Source organism: Cornus florida, unplaced genomic scaffold (assembly GCF_030987335.1).
Source record: "Cornus florida cultivar Cherokee Brave unplaced genomic scaffold, ASM3098733v1 CherokeeBrave_3.0.0_Hap2_Chr09, whole genome shotgun sequence".
Classification (NCBI taxonomy): Eukaryota; Viridiplantae; Streptophyta; class Magnoliopsida; order Cornales; family Cornaceae; genus Cornus; species Cornus florida.
The window spans coordinates 27,547,644-27,563,603 of NW_026775579.1; the positions used below are offsets into that span (position 1 = coordinate 27,547,644).

A 15,960-nucleotide genomic window follows, 5' to 3' on the forward strand; every position below is an offset into this window, starting at 1 on the left:
GTCGGATTGATGGCTATATTTATCCGATAACTAATTATGCATAGAGGGGTCAAAGTGCAATATTGACTTAGAGGTTATTTATTATTTAATTGGAGTTCAATTAATTTCTTTTAGTGGAGTAGAAATTAATTTATGAATTAATTGAATTGGGTCCATGGACCGGGCCAATTATTAATTCATTGTAGCCAATAAAATAATAGGCCCAATGGATTCTCACTCATAGCCCAACTTGATATTGGAATCATATTAGATTTGAGACATATGAATTAGAGATGGAGAAGGATTTGTTGTTTCCTTTTCTTTATTTTTATGTTGCCTATAAATATACATGGTCTATGTATATTTTAGGTGGTGATTTTTATGAGAAGGAAAAAGGAATAAATTTTCTCTCTCTAGAAAATTAGGGTTTATGTTCTCATCTAATGGAGGCTCCCACAAGCCTAGTTTTCCAAGGTCATTCATGGGGGCATATGAGTGATTCCTAAAGGCAAAATAATTACCAAGAAGATGGAGATCCAAGGAGAAGGCATCTTGCTAAGGGATCTACAATAAGTGAGAACATTCACTTTAGAGGAAAGTTTTAAAGGTTTACTCAGACCTTTGATGTAAGTATTCAATCCATTAATTGAATGATACATCATATTTTTATTTTTGCATAAAACTTGTCTCTATGTGATAAATCAAGATCTATGAATCAAAATCCCTCGAAAAGTTTTTAAAAACTTGCACGTTTCCCAACAGAATGGTAAGCTGGGGACTACCTTGGGAAGCTTGTTTTGGCGACGATATGAACTATTTTTGTGTGGGGCAGTCATTAGCAGTCATTTGCTCTTTAACAAAGACGAGTAAAAACAAAATTGTGGTGCAGTCATTTTTTAATTTATTTGTGCAACATTGAGTAAACAATTTTTTGTTTTTGGTTTCATGAGGAGTTGAAGATCGACAATCTTCAAATAATATATATATATATATATATATATATATATATATTTGAGATGACAAATCTGGTGGTAGTATGATTCAATAATTGTGCCAAACATAAGGTAGGTAGATATATTATGTAAGGATATTACTGTACACTCGTAATAGCATGAGTTTGATCATTTTGTCTCCAAAGAGGTACTATGTATCTAAAATCACTTGAAGGACTCCACAAAATGAGGTTAACTAAACGTCTTTTTATTTTTAAATTTGTTCCTTCAAAGTCATTCTTAGAAGCCCATTATACTAAAAGGACTTTTTACATCCGAAAGCCACGCCAAACAAGGCCAATTTTCCTTTCTTTTACTTTTACTTGCACTTTCTATCATAAATTTTTATCTAACCAAACTATATAGGTCGGTTATTACTTGCTCATATGCTAATGTAAATACGAGCTTTATGAATCATTATCAAGTTTATTGCATAATCAAAGCCATAATAACAAGAGCAACACTGGGAGAATGCTTAGGAGAATGCTAAGGGGTCATGGACGTTAAAGTCTACAATATCCAGGGTACCTATGAGGTTTTTAACTGTCCAATGTAGTAGTAAGAACTACTTGATGGATGATTTAACTGTTGAGAGACCATAGGGTATAGTACCTCCGGAGTATTATACACTTTCTCGTCGTAAAAGTTATATGAATAAAAGAAAAATATCATTGTCTTACTTGGTTTGTAACTCTGAAAATAATTCTCAAGAATTTAGAGAATAAAAAATAGTTTTTAGAGAATAATAAAAGACAATTCTCTTAAAATAAATTTTTTTATAATTAAATTTTTAAAAATTTGAATCAAGTACAGTTTTTGTACAATTTTTGAACCATGCACAGTTTTTGTACCGTCACACTAAGGTCGCATCACTCTAGAACCAAAAAAAAAAAAAAAAAAAAAAAAGGAGGGGATTGTCGGCTGTTTTGGCTGAACCATCTCTCTCCTCACATATGTACATATGTAAATATCTAAGTCAAAAGTCAAAATATCTTCTGTGGACCTCACAAAAATCAGAATTACAAAAATGCCCCAAAATTATAAAATATCTAAAAAATAATAACACAAATAACCCAAAATAAAATATGATGTCCGTAATATCTCAAATTAATTATATAAGTCCAAAATAATCTCAAAACAATAAATGCAAAATGTCAAGAAAAATTCCAGAACACTTGACCCAGTTCGGACCCGAGGCCCGTAAATGACGAAAATATATATATATATAGTGAAAAATGAAAAAAAAAAAAAAAAAATGGCAAGTCCTTACATTTTGTACCTCATATAATTTTTTAATAAAGAAAATAGGGTAGATTACACTACTTTCCTAAGGTTTCGGCAAATTGTACACGAATATACCATTTAGTGTTTATTACTTTGACATTTCATGATATTTGGTGCATGTACTCAATGACACTCTTATCGTTTTCTTTTTGGCCAACTTGTTGAACAAATTTTATAAAATGATAGTTTTACCCTTCCCTTGTATAAAATGCAATATAATATATTGTTATAATATAAAGGCATTACTAAATATTCTTACACAAAGTTACTTTCCGACCATCGGTTTAGGAAAGGATAGAGTAATTTATATTGAACGATTTATCCATATATAATTTGTCTAAACTTAAGGAGAGATCAGTGTAATTTACCGAAGAAAATAAAACAATTCCCCTCTCAAGAATGGAGTCTAAAGCCAAGAAGAAGAAAAAGAAGAGGGGTTAAAATGATAACTTAATGGTTGTAAATAACAAAAACAAAATAAATAATTAGGAACTCCTTTATTTTTATTTATGCTTCAAATCTTTATACTCAAAGCGATAAGAAAATTAATATATGTAAAAAAAAAAAAATTCAAATCCATTATCTTGCAAATATCTTCCCTTTAGAAAGGATAGCATAATCATTACTTGAAGGTTATCAAATTCCTTTTCTCCCTCCCATTTCATCTCATTTCTCTAATATTTGCAAAACTAATTACCAAACGCACCCAATGTTTTCAGCCCTTGAATTATGTGATTGAACCCAACCAAAGATTCAAAACTCTTAATTTATTAAGAAAAGTGCCTAAATTATGTGATTGGAATCTAATCAAAACTTAACATATAAGAAAAATGAGCCCCAACGGTGCCCGATGCGACTATAACTTTACAGCGTAGCCCTGGTAACACTGAATCATGAACTCCTTCTCCCGCATAAAGTAAACCGGTGAAGAGCCATTAAAGAAGACTTTTATAGCTTTCTTTGCTATTTGTGTAAACACCTCTTCGCTTCACTTTATTCTCATTAGTTTATTTTTATAAATAAATTAATTAATTAATTGTTAATCCTTAATAGGGCACTCTTCTCCAAAAACCACAGATCTGATTTTATCCAATTCGCATCAGATTCTCCCAATTCACAGGTTTTATCTCTCTCACTATATTTTAGATATATGTTGAATTGTGAAATTAGGTGTGTGTGATTGGTTGATTGATTTATAGGGTTTTGTGATTTTATGCGTGGAGTTTGATAGTCTGGAATCCAAATATTGAATGGCTTCGTCATCGAGCCCACCGGAATTTGACTACTTGTTCAAGTTGTTGATGATTGGAGATTCTGGAGTCGGCAAGAGTAGTCTGCTTCTGAGTTTCACTTCCGACACCTTCGAAGATCTCTCTCCTACTATTGGTAAGCATTGCATTTTTTATCTATATATGTATATTCTGGATCCTTCTAGTATATATATATATATATTGTTGTTAATGTTTGATAATGCAAAATTGATAATTGGGTTGCTATGGAAGACCGAAATACCATGATAGATGGGTGAACGATTGTGTATGATAGTTAAATATGTGCACTCTGACATGTTTCTATGCAAATTGCAAACCAGTGTTGATGTAGTTAAATGGGATTTGTTGATTGTAATAATATGCACTGTGGTTTGGTTGAAGCAGTTTCAACAATTTTAAAAATTGGCTTGTATAACCTCATTTCCTATATCTGAAATAGTACACCATTTCTTGTGTTCGAAATTGTTTCCCTTGCTGAGAATCATGCCTATGTTTCTTTTTTGATAAGTACGAATCATGCCTATGTTGATAATGAATTAATGCATTTAGTACTGCTTCAGCTGGTTGTCTTTAGGGTTTTCTTTCTTTATTGATAGTTGAAATACAGTGCTCCCTAATAACTCCAGTTGAATTAAATGTTCTCACACACATCATATTTTTGTTGTCGTGTCTGCAACATTGGCATGAGTATGGGTTATGAACAGTTTGTGCAACCCACACACTGCCACTGCTGCGATCTTAACCATTTATCACTTTCATCTTATCTAATTTAATTGCAGATAAAACTTAGTTTGTCATATTTTTCCTCCGATGGGCTATGAGAATGGGAAAATAGTTTACTTGATAAGAAAAGAGAGTTGGTTCATGGCACCTTAAGAGTCATATTCTTGAAAAATCTGGAACTTGCAAAAGTAGTGATGGGTATTGAGCAGATTCACAATATTATTGTGCCCTTTTTGGATATTTCATAACTATTTATTTATGAATATTGGTCCGAATATTGATACATGGTAGAATAATAGAAAGCTAGGAGAAAAAACAAACGATGGATCCCACCCTAGATTGGATTAACTTCTATATTTACATTTTTTCTTAAAATGACTGAAATTACAATATTATATCTATCATATTATTATATTTCAAGGTTCTCCTTCAAGCTCGAGTATAGATATCCACTCATATCCATCTTGTGGGTATTTTAATGAATTGATCTAAAGCCTTAATAAATAGTAAATACATCAGCTAACTATCTATCTCTCATACTTGACCTGCATAATGTAACTTGTTTCTTCATCACCATATCTCTAACGAAACCATGATGAACCTTTATATGCTTTGTCGTTTCACAAAATGCATGATTAGTGATGAATGGACTAGCTTGAGTATCACATTTCATAAGTTTATGAATTGTACATCCCGTGTTGTAAAATGAAGACTCCATCAACATCATTTTGCAAACAATACAAGCCATGTTTATATTCAGTTTCAGCAGTAGACCCAGTGACCACACTGCTTATTATTCTTTCACATAACTAGAAGCTTAAACACAAGACCTTTCCCAGGTTCCATTCACAAGCTTCAAAATGAAAACAGTTCCCCGATGTTCTCAGCACAAATTGATTTACAATCCTATGACCTCACATCCTGCTTTTGAGATGTACTAGCCTCAAGGAGTACATAACATAATCTATCTCATTTCAAGCCCATGACATGCTAATAATTTCAATAGAACTTAGTCGATATACAACTCTACTTCATAACAAGTATATCTATTTCACTTGTGATTATGTGTCTGTTTGAAGCCTGGACTATGATCTCCACCATGATCAAAATCATTATTCCGAAATTAAAAGTTTTATGACCCATATTAACCCTGATTGCAATTATCATGGCCTTTGAAGGAACCTTACCGACTCTCTGGATTAACCAAGGCTAAGTTGTTTCTCCCTGAACAGTCTGAAGAAGATAAAGGATCTACTAGAATTTGAAGCAACTGCCCATGCAGATCACTTGAAAGCATCACCCAGAGGCTTGTCACGTTGCTAAAAAAGAAGAAACATATCATCATAAACCATAGACATGTTCTTCATGGGAAACATTTTAATATGTTACGGCCAACTATTTACAACGGAAAGTCGCATTAAAATGCTAAAACAACTTATTTATACTCTAAAATGCTACCTAACAGATTACAAAATTATGACTATCTGGCAAACAACCATCTGTGATGAACATCAAAACTCAAACGAAGAACATTGAAAAGTACCATATAAGCGATATTAATTTTGCATGGAAGAAGACACAATTTTTTTGAAAATCAACTCCAAATAATCGCAATAATGAAGTAGCACTTGTGAGTTATGCAGCGGAATAGGATGTGGAAGTTTATATTAAAAATAACCTAGATGGGTGGTGAATAGGTTTTACTTGCTCTTTTATGTAGTTTTTACTTATTTTAATTTTACTAACATAAAACTAAAATCAAACCCACAAAGCAAAAATAAAGTGCTAGTAAAGTAAATGAAGTTTGAGAGATGACACCATGATTTTTAGCGAGAAAACCCCGACTAGTGGAAATCAACCAATCGTTATGGGAAAAACCTCGTGGACTATGTTGTGTAGAGCAAAATGATCCACTATGTTTGAAGCAAAGTACACTGAACTTTGACTCAGGCTCACACCCTATCATTCTATCAAAAACCAATTGCTAACATTCCCTGGCTTTGCGACTCTCCCGTCCAACAACTCTCGACCTCAGGCTTAATCTTGATCTCTGTAGAAGGATTGCTAGTAGATCAAACAACACTCCACGAATGCTTTGAACCCTTCAAAGTATGATCGTTTTACCTTTTTTCTTTAAATCTGAATTTGGTGAAGAATGAATGAATCTGCTTTCTCTAATCATTGTAGATGCAATATTTAATAGAGTTGAACACGATCAGGATTTGAACAACACTCTAAAATCACTCATGTGTATATAGTGTGCATGCTCTTAAAAATCTCACAAAAAGGCTTTTAAAGAAATCAGAAGTTTAATGCAAAAAGCCACACCAACCTAGATGAGAAAACATGTTTATATAGACTTTTTGGAAAGAAGTCTATACCAAATAGAAAGTTTAAACAGATCAGGAAACTAAGTTTTCAAAATTTTCTAAAGTCCTTGAACTGGTTCAAGGAGGTTGAACCGGTTCAAGTTGGTCAGTGTTGAAAAATTCGAAGTATTGAAACTTGAATCTGTTCAGCTGCGTGAAACCAGTTCAAGTTGACCAAACTTGAACTGAAGGTTAACACTTAGAAAATTTTGCAGTTTTGAAAAACAATTCATGTATGCAAGTGTCCTAACCTTCCAACTCAACTTCCTAAAGTGTTGTTCTTACCTTTTCGTAGACTTCAAGCTATCAAACACGAACAACTCTTCAATTCAACAACCGATCTCGATCTTGAATTTTAAACTTGGAAATACAATTTGATCGGACATGTTTTGACATCGAAATTAGCAAATGACAAAATAAATATCTCACAGCACTATCCAACCATGAAAAAACTCACTTCAGCAGCAAAATGCCATTTTGGACACACAAAATAAACAGCAACCAGAAGGTTCAATAATCAGAAAAGTGAATGCTCAAACTAGGGTTTTAGCATAGAAGTTGCATTAAAACTACACGACCACAACAAACTATTACACCCCTTTTAGCCTAGCTGGCCATAAGCGTTGATGTCCCTGCACTGTATGGACAAGCGGACAGGTGTACAGGAATCATTACACTCGCACGGGCTGCCACCTTTGTCTAGTCATTCTTCTGGTCTTTCAATAACATTGAAGGAAAAGGATTGAGGGGAAGAAGAACAAAGGTAAAATGAGGAAGAATAATCACCTGGTTGCAATATAGTGTCTAGTTGGATCATGGCTCTGATGCCATGACCTGAATGTTGATATTGAAGACAACTGAGAGCTGTGAGAGAACTGTGTACTATAGCTATTATTATTTGAAATGATTGAAATTACAACATTGTTCCTATAGCATGTTTATTTCTCAAGAAATATGTTCTCCTTATGCCGTTTCCACAATAATTTGTTTGAAATTTATAAATGTTACCTGTAAGTTTCTGTGAGTAAACTTGCCCTAAGCTAGTCCCGAGCAGGTGTGCATGTCAAAAAAGAGATGAATTTTTTTTGTGTGATCCCATTAAAAACTTCATTTAAGATCATGCGGATAGAATATCACTTTTTCTTACAGTTTATACAATAAAACTGATATATGCGGCTGATATGTGACCGTTGTTTCTCATGTCAGTTATAGCGGTTTCTTTGATGTCATGATTGGACTGATTATTTTCTCTGACTTTCTGCAGGTGTGGATTTTAAGGTAAAACATGTTTCTGTTGGGGGAAAAAAGTTGAAGCTTGCAATTTGGGATACAGGTAATGCTCCTTGTGTTTGTGATCTACTCTATCTCCATAATAATAAAAATGAAAGAAAAATACTTAAAAATGGTGTATCATATGTTTATTCTTTGTTCAGGATTTCTTACGCAGTTTTTAGGCATTTATTTTGATTTTCTATACTTTCTGCACCAGTGGCAGGATCCGTTTAGTGTAGCTAGGGATGTCCGCATTGATATTATCCAAATTCATTTGATAATGATGTCAACCATTTAAGACTGTTCATGCATTTATGAGCGATCAAATGATATTAGAAGTTAGTGTTCATGCTAAAGTAATTGAGGTTACTACAGACCGTCATCTGCTCGGATAATGAAATCTCAAAACCCTGTGCACCCAGTACACGTGAATATAATGATAATTAACTGTCATTAAAATTATCTAAAAAGAGAACTAAAGAACTATCATAACATATAGGATATGACCTGTGGGAATGGTAATAATTGAGGACCATGCATTCTCGGTCTGATTATAGTTTGTTATGTTTTAGTATATGTTTAGTAAATCTAGCAGTTAGATGTCTTGGCAATTTGTTTGAGGATGTGTGAGTTCATACAATTCGAAGGTGCAGAAGAGGGAGAGGAGGGGCAAATAGGACATGAATAGAATTAGCAAAAGAGATTTAAAATGTTTTGTTCTCCGGACGCGCTCCCCTTTTTGAGTGCCTTTAAAGAAAACATCCTTATAAAAATAATAGTACCGTTTGTAATGGAAGTTGCATCTTCAGTGAATTAGTCACTGTTAGGCTGACTCGTGAAAATTATTTCCACTGGATTTTCTGGGAACTTGTTTGCATACAGATTCCTGGAGCTGGTGGCTGAGCTCTTGATCCTCCAAGGCACTTGTAATCACAGTATACGCTGTTTGACTGTTAGGAACCCTTACGCAGGTAGATTTCAGCAGTCAAGAAGCCTATATATAGGAAGAGTTGATCTTGTAAACTGATAACAATTCCAAGCACATTTATGCTATATGGGATATAATTTTTTTTTTTTTTTTTTCTCATCTTATTCTTACTTCTCTTTTATTTTTCACCCCATCATTTGTTACTTTCCCAGAAAAGCGTGGTGACAGTCTTATCCTCTGTATACATCTCAACTTGCGCTGTGTTTGTTTGATGGAAAATATTTCTTCAGAGATTCTTCCTGTTTAAAAGAATTTAGGCTTTAGTCTAACAAGTATACTTTTGAAGCCAGTTGAGGTGTATTTAATTTCCCCCAAACTTCTTAGAGTTTTGATCAAGATAAATGGAACCTTAAACAGTATCTCTCTCTTTTTTTTCCTCAAAAAGCTTGACAAGGTTTTATTTTTCCTTTCAAACAAAGATAGCTTAAGGGACTTTGATCTCCTTCATTCTTCAATCTTCTGCCGCCTGTTTTTTTATGTAGAAAACCATTCAATCAGATGTTCTTTCACCAGCTGCATGTGTGGACATTATCTTTGTCAATTTTATTTGTGTAGTTTAAGTTTTTATAATCTTTCTGATTTTTATTTTTGAGTTTTTATGTTCTTAATCGTTCTTTTCCTTCCAGAAATTAGAATTTTTATTTTTATTTTTTTATTTTTTATGCCCAGCCCTTTTTATAATTAATAGTTAAAAGTTTGTTCCCAAGTCATTCCTCTAATGTAAAATTACTGAATTCAGAAATCTATATTGAGGTTAAAGAAACACAAGAACTATAATTGCATTATGTGATTGTATATGGTCTGGGCACTTCAACCAGCTGCACACGTGGACATAACTTTCTTTCTTTTCTTTTCTTTGTTTTTTTTTTTTTTTTTTTCCTGAATTTGGACATATCTTTTTGAACTGTGTTGAGCAAATTTTCAAGCTCTTAATCCTTCTTTACCTTACAGAAGTTATATTCCCTGCAAAATCTTCTTTCTTTCTTGATTTATGCTAAAAGGTTGATCCCCAAGACATTCATCCCATGAGTAATATTGATTTCAGAAATCTATTTTTGCGGTTAAAGAAACACAAGATCTTTAATTGCTTACTGCTTTGTCAAAAGTTTAATGGATTTGCAAAAAAATGTGATATTATGGTTTGGCATGTTCTGTTTCTTTGCAAATCCTGGTATTTTTATAATCTAATCGTTGCAAAATTTTCCTTTTTTTTAGGATTGATATTATGATCTTTTCCAAGTATGCATACATGCTTGTGGGTCATAACTCATAACTCATCAAATGGTTTCCGGTGCTATTGCGCATTTAGACCATTGGTTTGACTTGTAGTAGGAAGACTGTGAAGCATAAGGGAATATAAGTAAAGATCCTTAAATCGTCTAATTTATTATCATTGTAGCCGGTAAATCCTATGGATTACAGTAGAAGATGCAAAATATGAGAAAAAGATCAGATGGTTGGATTACTAATTTAAAAGCGCCAAAAGCTCCGACTCCGAGTATCATCCTTAAGAATGTTCGGAATGTTTGATTTTAGTTTTTGTTTATGTTTTTAAAGTTAGGTAAGTTAAGTTGAGTACCTGTCCAAGGGAATATTGGTGAATTCAAAGCTTAAATAAGGGCAAAAGGGTAAATTCAACTCTCAATATTGCATACTCGCCAATTTAGGGTTCATATGCATTCATTCATATTAAATATGTTGGGTTTTTTAATTTGAATATATTGATTCATAGAAACCTGTTTTAGAATGCATAAATCTGTTTTGGTAAGTTAACCTAATTGGAGTATGATTTGGTTGAGACTTGTTTAGGCTCAATCAATCAAGAGGTGTGTAAAGGCAATTTCCCAATCTGATTTGAACTTTTTAAAACCTAAACTTTTCCAGTCTCCAAGGTCTATAAATAAGACCCTATGCTTCAGAAAGCTTTCGCAAGCCTACAGCAACCATAGAGAGCATATAATGAACATAATATTTTTGTGAGACTTAGAGTGCATCCTAGAGATCCAATTGCTATGCAATGAACGCCCAAACTGGTCGACTAGTTGAGGATCTCAAAGCGTTTGTGAAGTAGATTGCATGAGGAGTGAACCTGTTGATGGAGCAGACTGAAGGCCTGGAGACTCCAGTGGAGAGTTTGGTGTTGGAGGTAACTAGGAATTTTTTAAGGTTTGGAAAACTGGTTTACCTAGATGTAGCATATCTCTCTGATAGTGGATTTGATTTGCCTGGACTGGGACCATGATTCTTAGTCAGGGTTTTTCACGTAAAAAAAATGATGCTCATGTGTGTGGATTTTTTATTCTTTATATTTCTGCACTCTACCTATTTTATATGCTTATTAATTGATAATTAGATTGAAGTTAATTGTGAAAATTGAAATTTGAAATTCGGTTAAAAACTTAAAGTTGGTTACTTCATAAGAAAAACCTATTTACCCCCTCTAGGTCTTGATTGGGCCTTGCACTAACTCTCACATCAGAGCCTTGGTTTACGGTCCTCGAGTTTGTCACATAAAAAACATCAAACATAAATTGCACAACTGGGTATGGATCTCTTGATTATTGAAGTCAGCAGAAAATTTTGGTCTGTATGTTAGGATGGAATATTACCACCACTTTTTCTTTGGGTTACATTTAATATGAATCCCCATGAAAGAGTTGAATCCGGCAGTGTCCAGAACTCTCCATAATTAAATTTGCTTGACATATGACAATGTTGTTCTCACTTTTTATCGTGCAGCTGGACAGGAAAGATTCAGGACATTAACTAGTTCATATTACAGAGGAGCTCAAGGAATAATAATGGGCAAGTTATTTTCTTTCTTCTGCATTTGTCCCTGTTTATTTATTTCCTCTGGCAATTTGATTTAATATTTGTGCCTTCAATGTCAGTATTGATATTTGAAATTCCTCAAGTTGTTTGATCATAAACCTTGATCTGTCATGATTGGTTGAAAGAATCGCATCATACATGGATTTATTTTCCTTTTAATACCCATTTCATATACCAGGTATTCATTTATTGCCTTCTGAATTCTGAAAATGGAGGATGTTCTCTTTTAGTAAATCATCTCTGTACAAGATTCAGGAAGCTGTGACCAAAATGAACTAATTTGTCCTTTCTGTGAGTTTTTATGCAGCTCATCAGGACAGTGATTGTGTCTGAAGAGTTATGGCATTTGTTCACGTTTTCAATTCACTCCATCAGAATATAGAAATATGTATTTGTCGCTTCTGGTCTTAATTATATGGTGTGATATGTAACCCTCCATAGTTTATCATATATAACCTGAACCCTTTCTGCTTGCCAACTTCATCCCAACGATTTATTTTCTGCCTTACGGAACTAGAAAGTTTATTGCTGCTGAAACTTTTCTATTTGTTTACAGAATCCATTTTGAGAAAGAGACAATGGTAACATATTTTAAATTTGTCTATTCATCAGTTTATCCTTATTACGAGCGATTAGTAAGGTGCAATTTTCCTGGTACCTCTTGTGGCCATGATTTTTTGTATGTACGTCTGATTTTCATTTGACTTTTTGTATTTAACCTTCACGAAGATTTCTACTTTATTAACTGGTAATACTAGGATGTGAATGGATCCATCAGATAGGTAAATCGTACTTTTGCTTTGGCGTATATTTACATGATTTAAGAATGAATATAATGACTACTGTGGTAGCATTTAGACCAAGGAGTGTATTCTATTGCAACACAGGAGATAATTTCTCAGAATAAAAATTGTTCTGGCAGTTTGTTGATTCTAATCCATGGAATGTGAGTTATGTGATACTTATTGTAGTGGGGAAAAAAAAAAAAAAAAAAATCATTGGTGTAGGTTTTAATTGGCACCAATGTCCTTTCTGGCAAATTCTTGGTACTAGATGACTTCCATTTCCTAGAATTCCTGAATTTTTGTTGAAGTTTGATGTTGTGCTCTTGCAATTTTGTTTGTACTGTGCACTTTCATTTCTGCGTTTTATTGGTATAATCCTCTAACATTTTTCTCAACTAAATAATATTTATTTCAGCTGGTTTCTGCCGGTGGTTTGTCCTAATTCTTCTTATTAGAAGCTTCCACTTCTTCTCGAAGTTTTAAATCCCAAGTTATTGTGTAAACCTAACCAATTACTTTTGGAAATTGGTACAGTTTATGATGTAACACGACGAGAAACATTTACGAATCTATCTGATATATGGGCTAAAGAAATTGACTTGTACTCAACAAATCAGGATTGCATCAGGATGCTTGTTGGCAACAAAGTTGATAAGGTATGGCTTTTAGAAATTTGCATCTAGAGCTCTTTTATCTTTACCCCTTGGGTGCTACAAGAAGTTTTTTCCAATAATTTTTACACAATTGAATTACTCATCTGCAAGAGATTGGGTTCAGAGTTTTCTTTGTGTTATGAATTTATAAAATGTGACATTTTCTTTTTGTAAATTTAAGCAAATTATAAAATGTGACATTGTTGGATAATATGATGATGCTTGTGCCATATTAAGGTTAATGCCTACATCTTAATTTGTCTTTCTCAGGAGAGTGAAAGGGTTGTCACCAAAAGAGAGGGAGTTGACTTTGCTAGGGAATGTGGATGCCTTTTCATTGAATGTAGTGCAAAAACTCGGGCCAATGTGGAGCAATGCTTTGAGGAACTTGTTCTGAAGGTATACAAATATGCTAGCATATTTTCCCAGGTTTGTTTATTATATGATCATCAAGTGTCCCTCTGTTCATGTTGCCTTGTTTTGGCCATGACTTGAGGTACGGGTTTGGATCCATATAAGTGGGTTAAACTCCAAGGATAGTAACTTTATTTCAAATATGCCCAAACATTTTTCTTTTTCTGTTAGTGAAATGTTGGGTCCACTTGCATTCACCAAAATGGTGAATTGATGTAAGTTGTAGTATGAGAGAGAGTACAAGGAATTGACCATGTATTGTTCGTTAAGGATTACAAGCAGAGGTCATTATTTTACTATTAGGTGCTAAAGGAAGAAGGCTTCTACCCCATGGTCACTATGCCCTCACCACGCAAGCCTCGGTCTAATCATTTCTTTTATCCTTTAAAAAAGAAAAAGAAAAAGAAAAAGAATGGGTTCAAAGCATTTTATTATTAATCACTCACTAAATTATTTGTTGTTTGGATTAATTGGATCCATATTGATACGCATGTGATGTCCTGTCAACTTACTTTGCGGGATTTATATTCTTTTTTTTGTAACTAGGCCTTTAAGGTAAACATGAAAATTTTGGCAATTGCCACACAAATTTATAAGAGACTTGAAATTTGTAATTTGAAATTCAGAACAAAAATGGTTTCACAAATATTTGTTACAGTGTTACCTCAGTATATAACTCGTGCCAATTTCCATGTTTCCAACACGTGGATTAAAAAAGGTCTTGGTAGGGGGGATGGTGGTGCCATATTGAATTATAAAGTACATCATTTATTCAAGATAATTATGCTGAAATAAGTAAAATTGTGTTAAAGACCCTATGAAATACATGTATGTGGAAAATGTCTGCGTATTAGTGAAGTTACATTTACCCAGGAGGATGGTTATTAGGTCAGCTATATTGTATAGACCCTAGTGTTGGACGTTGAAAATGAAACAAGAACAATGCATTCAAGTAGTGGAAATGTCCAGAATTGAAGTGACAAAGAGGCATGGGATGAAGTAATTAAAAATAATTTTTTTTAAAATAAATATTAGAGGAGAAATGATTATAATAGGAAAGAAAGGAAAAAGAGAATTCATGTGGCCGACTCCATTCATTTGCGAGAAAGGCATGGGTGATGTTGACGATATTTACAATGAGGTCTGTGAGAGTCCTATAGGAGTATATTGGCATGCAGTATTTGATTGCAGGCATGGATGATATGATGAGTGTAACCTTTCTGTTTCTAGGTATACTTGGAGCACTCTTTTTCTCTATCAAATAACATGAAGTGATCCATTTAGCTATGTATAATAAACATTATGATAAGTTGTTTTAGTAATTTAACATCTTTCCATGTTTTCATCCTCTATAAAGTATACCAAAAATAAAAAGTAAGGGGGAAAAACTGTAAATTGGGATGACCTTAAGACATATACTCATATAGTGATATTGGGTGTGAGCCAGCTTCTCCTGTCAAAGAAACGAGATTTCTTGTAACTTTATGTTGTTAGTTATTGATTATTTATTCTTTAAGAGAGAAAATATGTTGTTAGTTATTTATGTTTCTCTGTTTGCCAGGAAGAAAACAAATAAATAAATAAAATACATTGTACCTTTTCTTTTATATTATTTTTTTAAATTGTGTTTTGGACAAGTTGCCACTCTCCTTATTCCCTTTTTCGCCCTGTTGGGTTGGTATCACTGCTACTCTGTATCTTACCTGGCATTTCCACTTAGCATTTATTCTTACCTACTTATTGCAACTAAGGTAGTTAACTGTCGCATGATATATTTTTAGATGCTTTGTAGTATGTACCCAGTGGTAGTGGCATAAGAAATGTTTCTCATTTGTGTAATTTCATGATCATTTATCTCATGAGAAAAGAGTACCTTTCTCTCTCTCTCTCTCTGTGCATGTGTGCGCGTGCGCTTGCATGCATGTAGCCTGTGTGTGTGTGTGGTGTTTGTACGTGTGCATGTCCCATCAACTATAAAATTGATTCGGTGACAACATTTCTTGTGATCATAATTCAATTCCTATGATATCTAATTAACATGACGGTAAGCATTAAGTTAATGTTGTATCACTTTTGATCTGCAGATTTTAGAGACTCCCAGTCTTTTGGCTGAGGGCTCAACTGGTGTCAAAAGGAACATCTTTAAACAAAAACCTCCAGAGGCTGCTGATGCATCAGCTAGCGGGTGTTGCTGAAGGTGACGGAGACTATCCCTACTTGTCAACAACTTTCGCTTGTCCATGCAGCGTTCTTATTTCTTTTTCTCTATTTGATCCAAAAGGCTTATGTGTAATTGATCTCTGACCCAAATCTGTATATTTAATTTCAAATGTCTACGTATGTTTTGATCAATTTATCTTCTGCGCTCTCCGAATACAGTTCCTATACAGTTGTTTCA

General features: G+C 33.6%; 1 protein-coding gene across 1 annotated transcript in view; it reads left to right on the plus strand.

The window, feature by feature from the left end:
* The first annotated feature begins 3,096 nt into the window (after positions 1 to 3,096).
* LOC132272437 (uncharacterized) overlaps positions 3,097 to 15,960 on the plus strand; it is a 40,881-nt gene continuing 28,017 nt past the window's right edge. The window contains exons 1-8 of the mRNA XM_059773589.1: positions 3,097 to 3,226; positions 3,309 to 3,375; positions 3,455 to 3,641; positions 7,883 to 7,951; positions 11,618 to 11,683; positions 13,030 to 13,151; positions 13,419 to 13,547; positions 15,647 to 15,755. Coding sequence (XP_059629572.1) covers positions 3,506 to 3,641; positions 7,883 to 7,951; positions 11,618 to 11,683; positions 13,030 to 13,151; positions 13,419 to 13,547; positions 15,647 to 15,755 — 631 coding nt within the window. The 5' untranslated portion in view covers positions 3,097 to 3,226; positions 3,309 to 3,375; positions 3,455 to 3,505. The remainder of the gene's footprint in view (positions 3,227 to 3,308; positions 3,376 to 3,454; positions 3,642 to 7,882; positions 7,952 to 11,617; positions 11,684 to 13,029; positions 13,152 to 13,418; positions 13,548 to 15,646; positions 15,756 to 15,960) is intronic.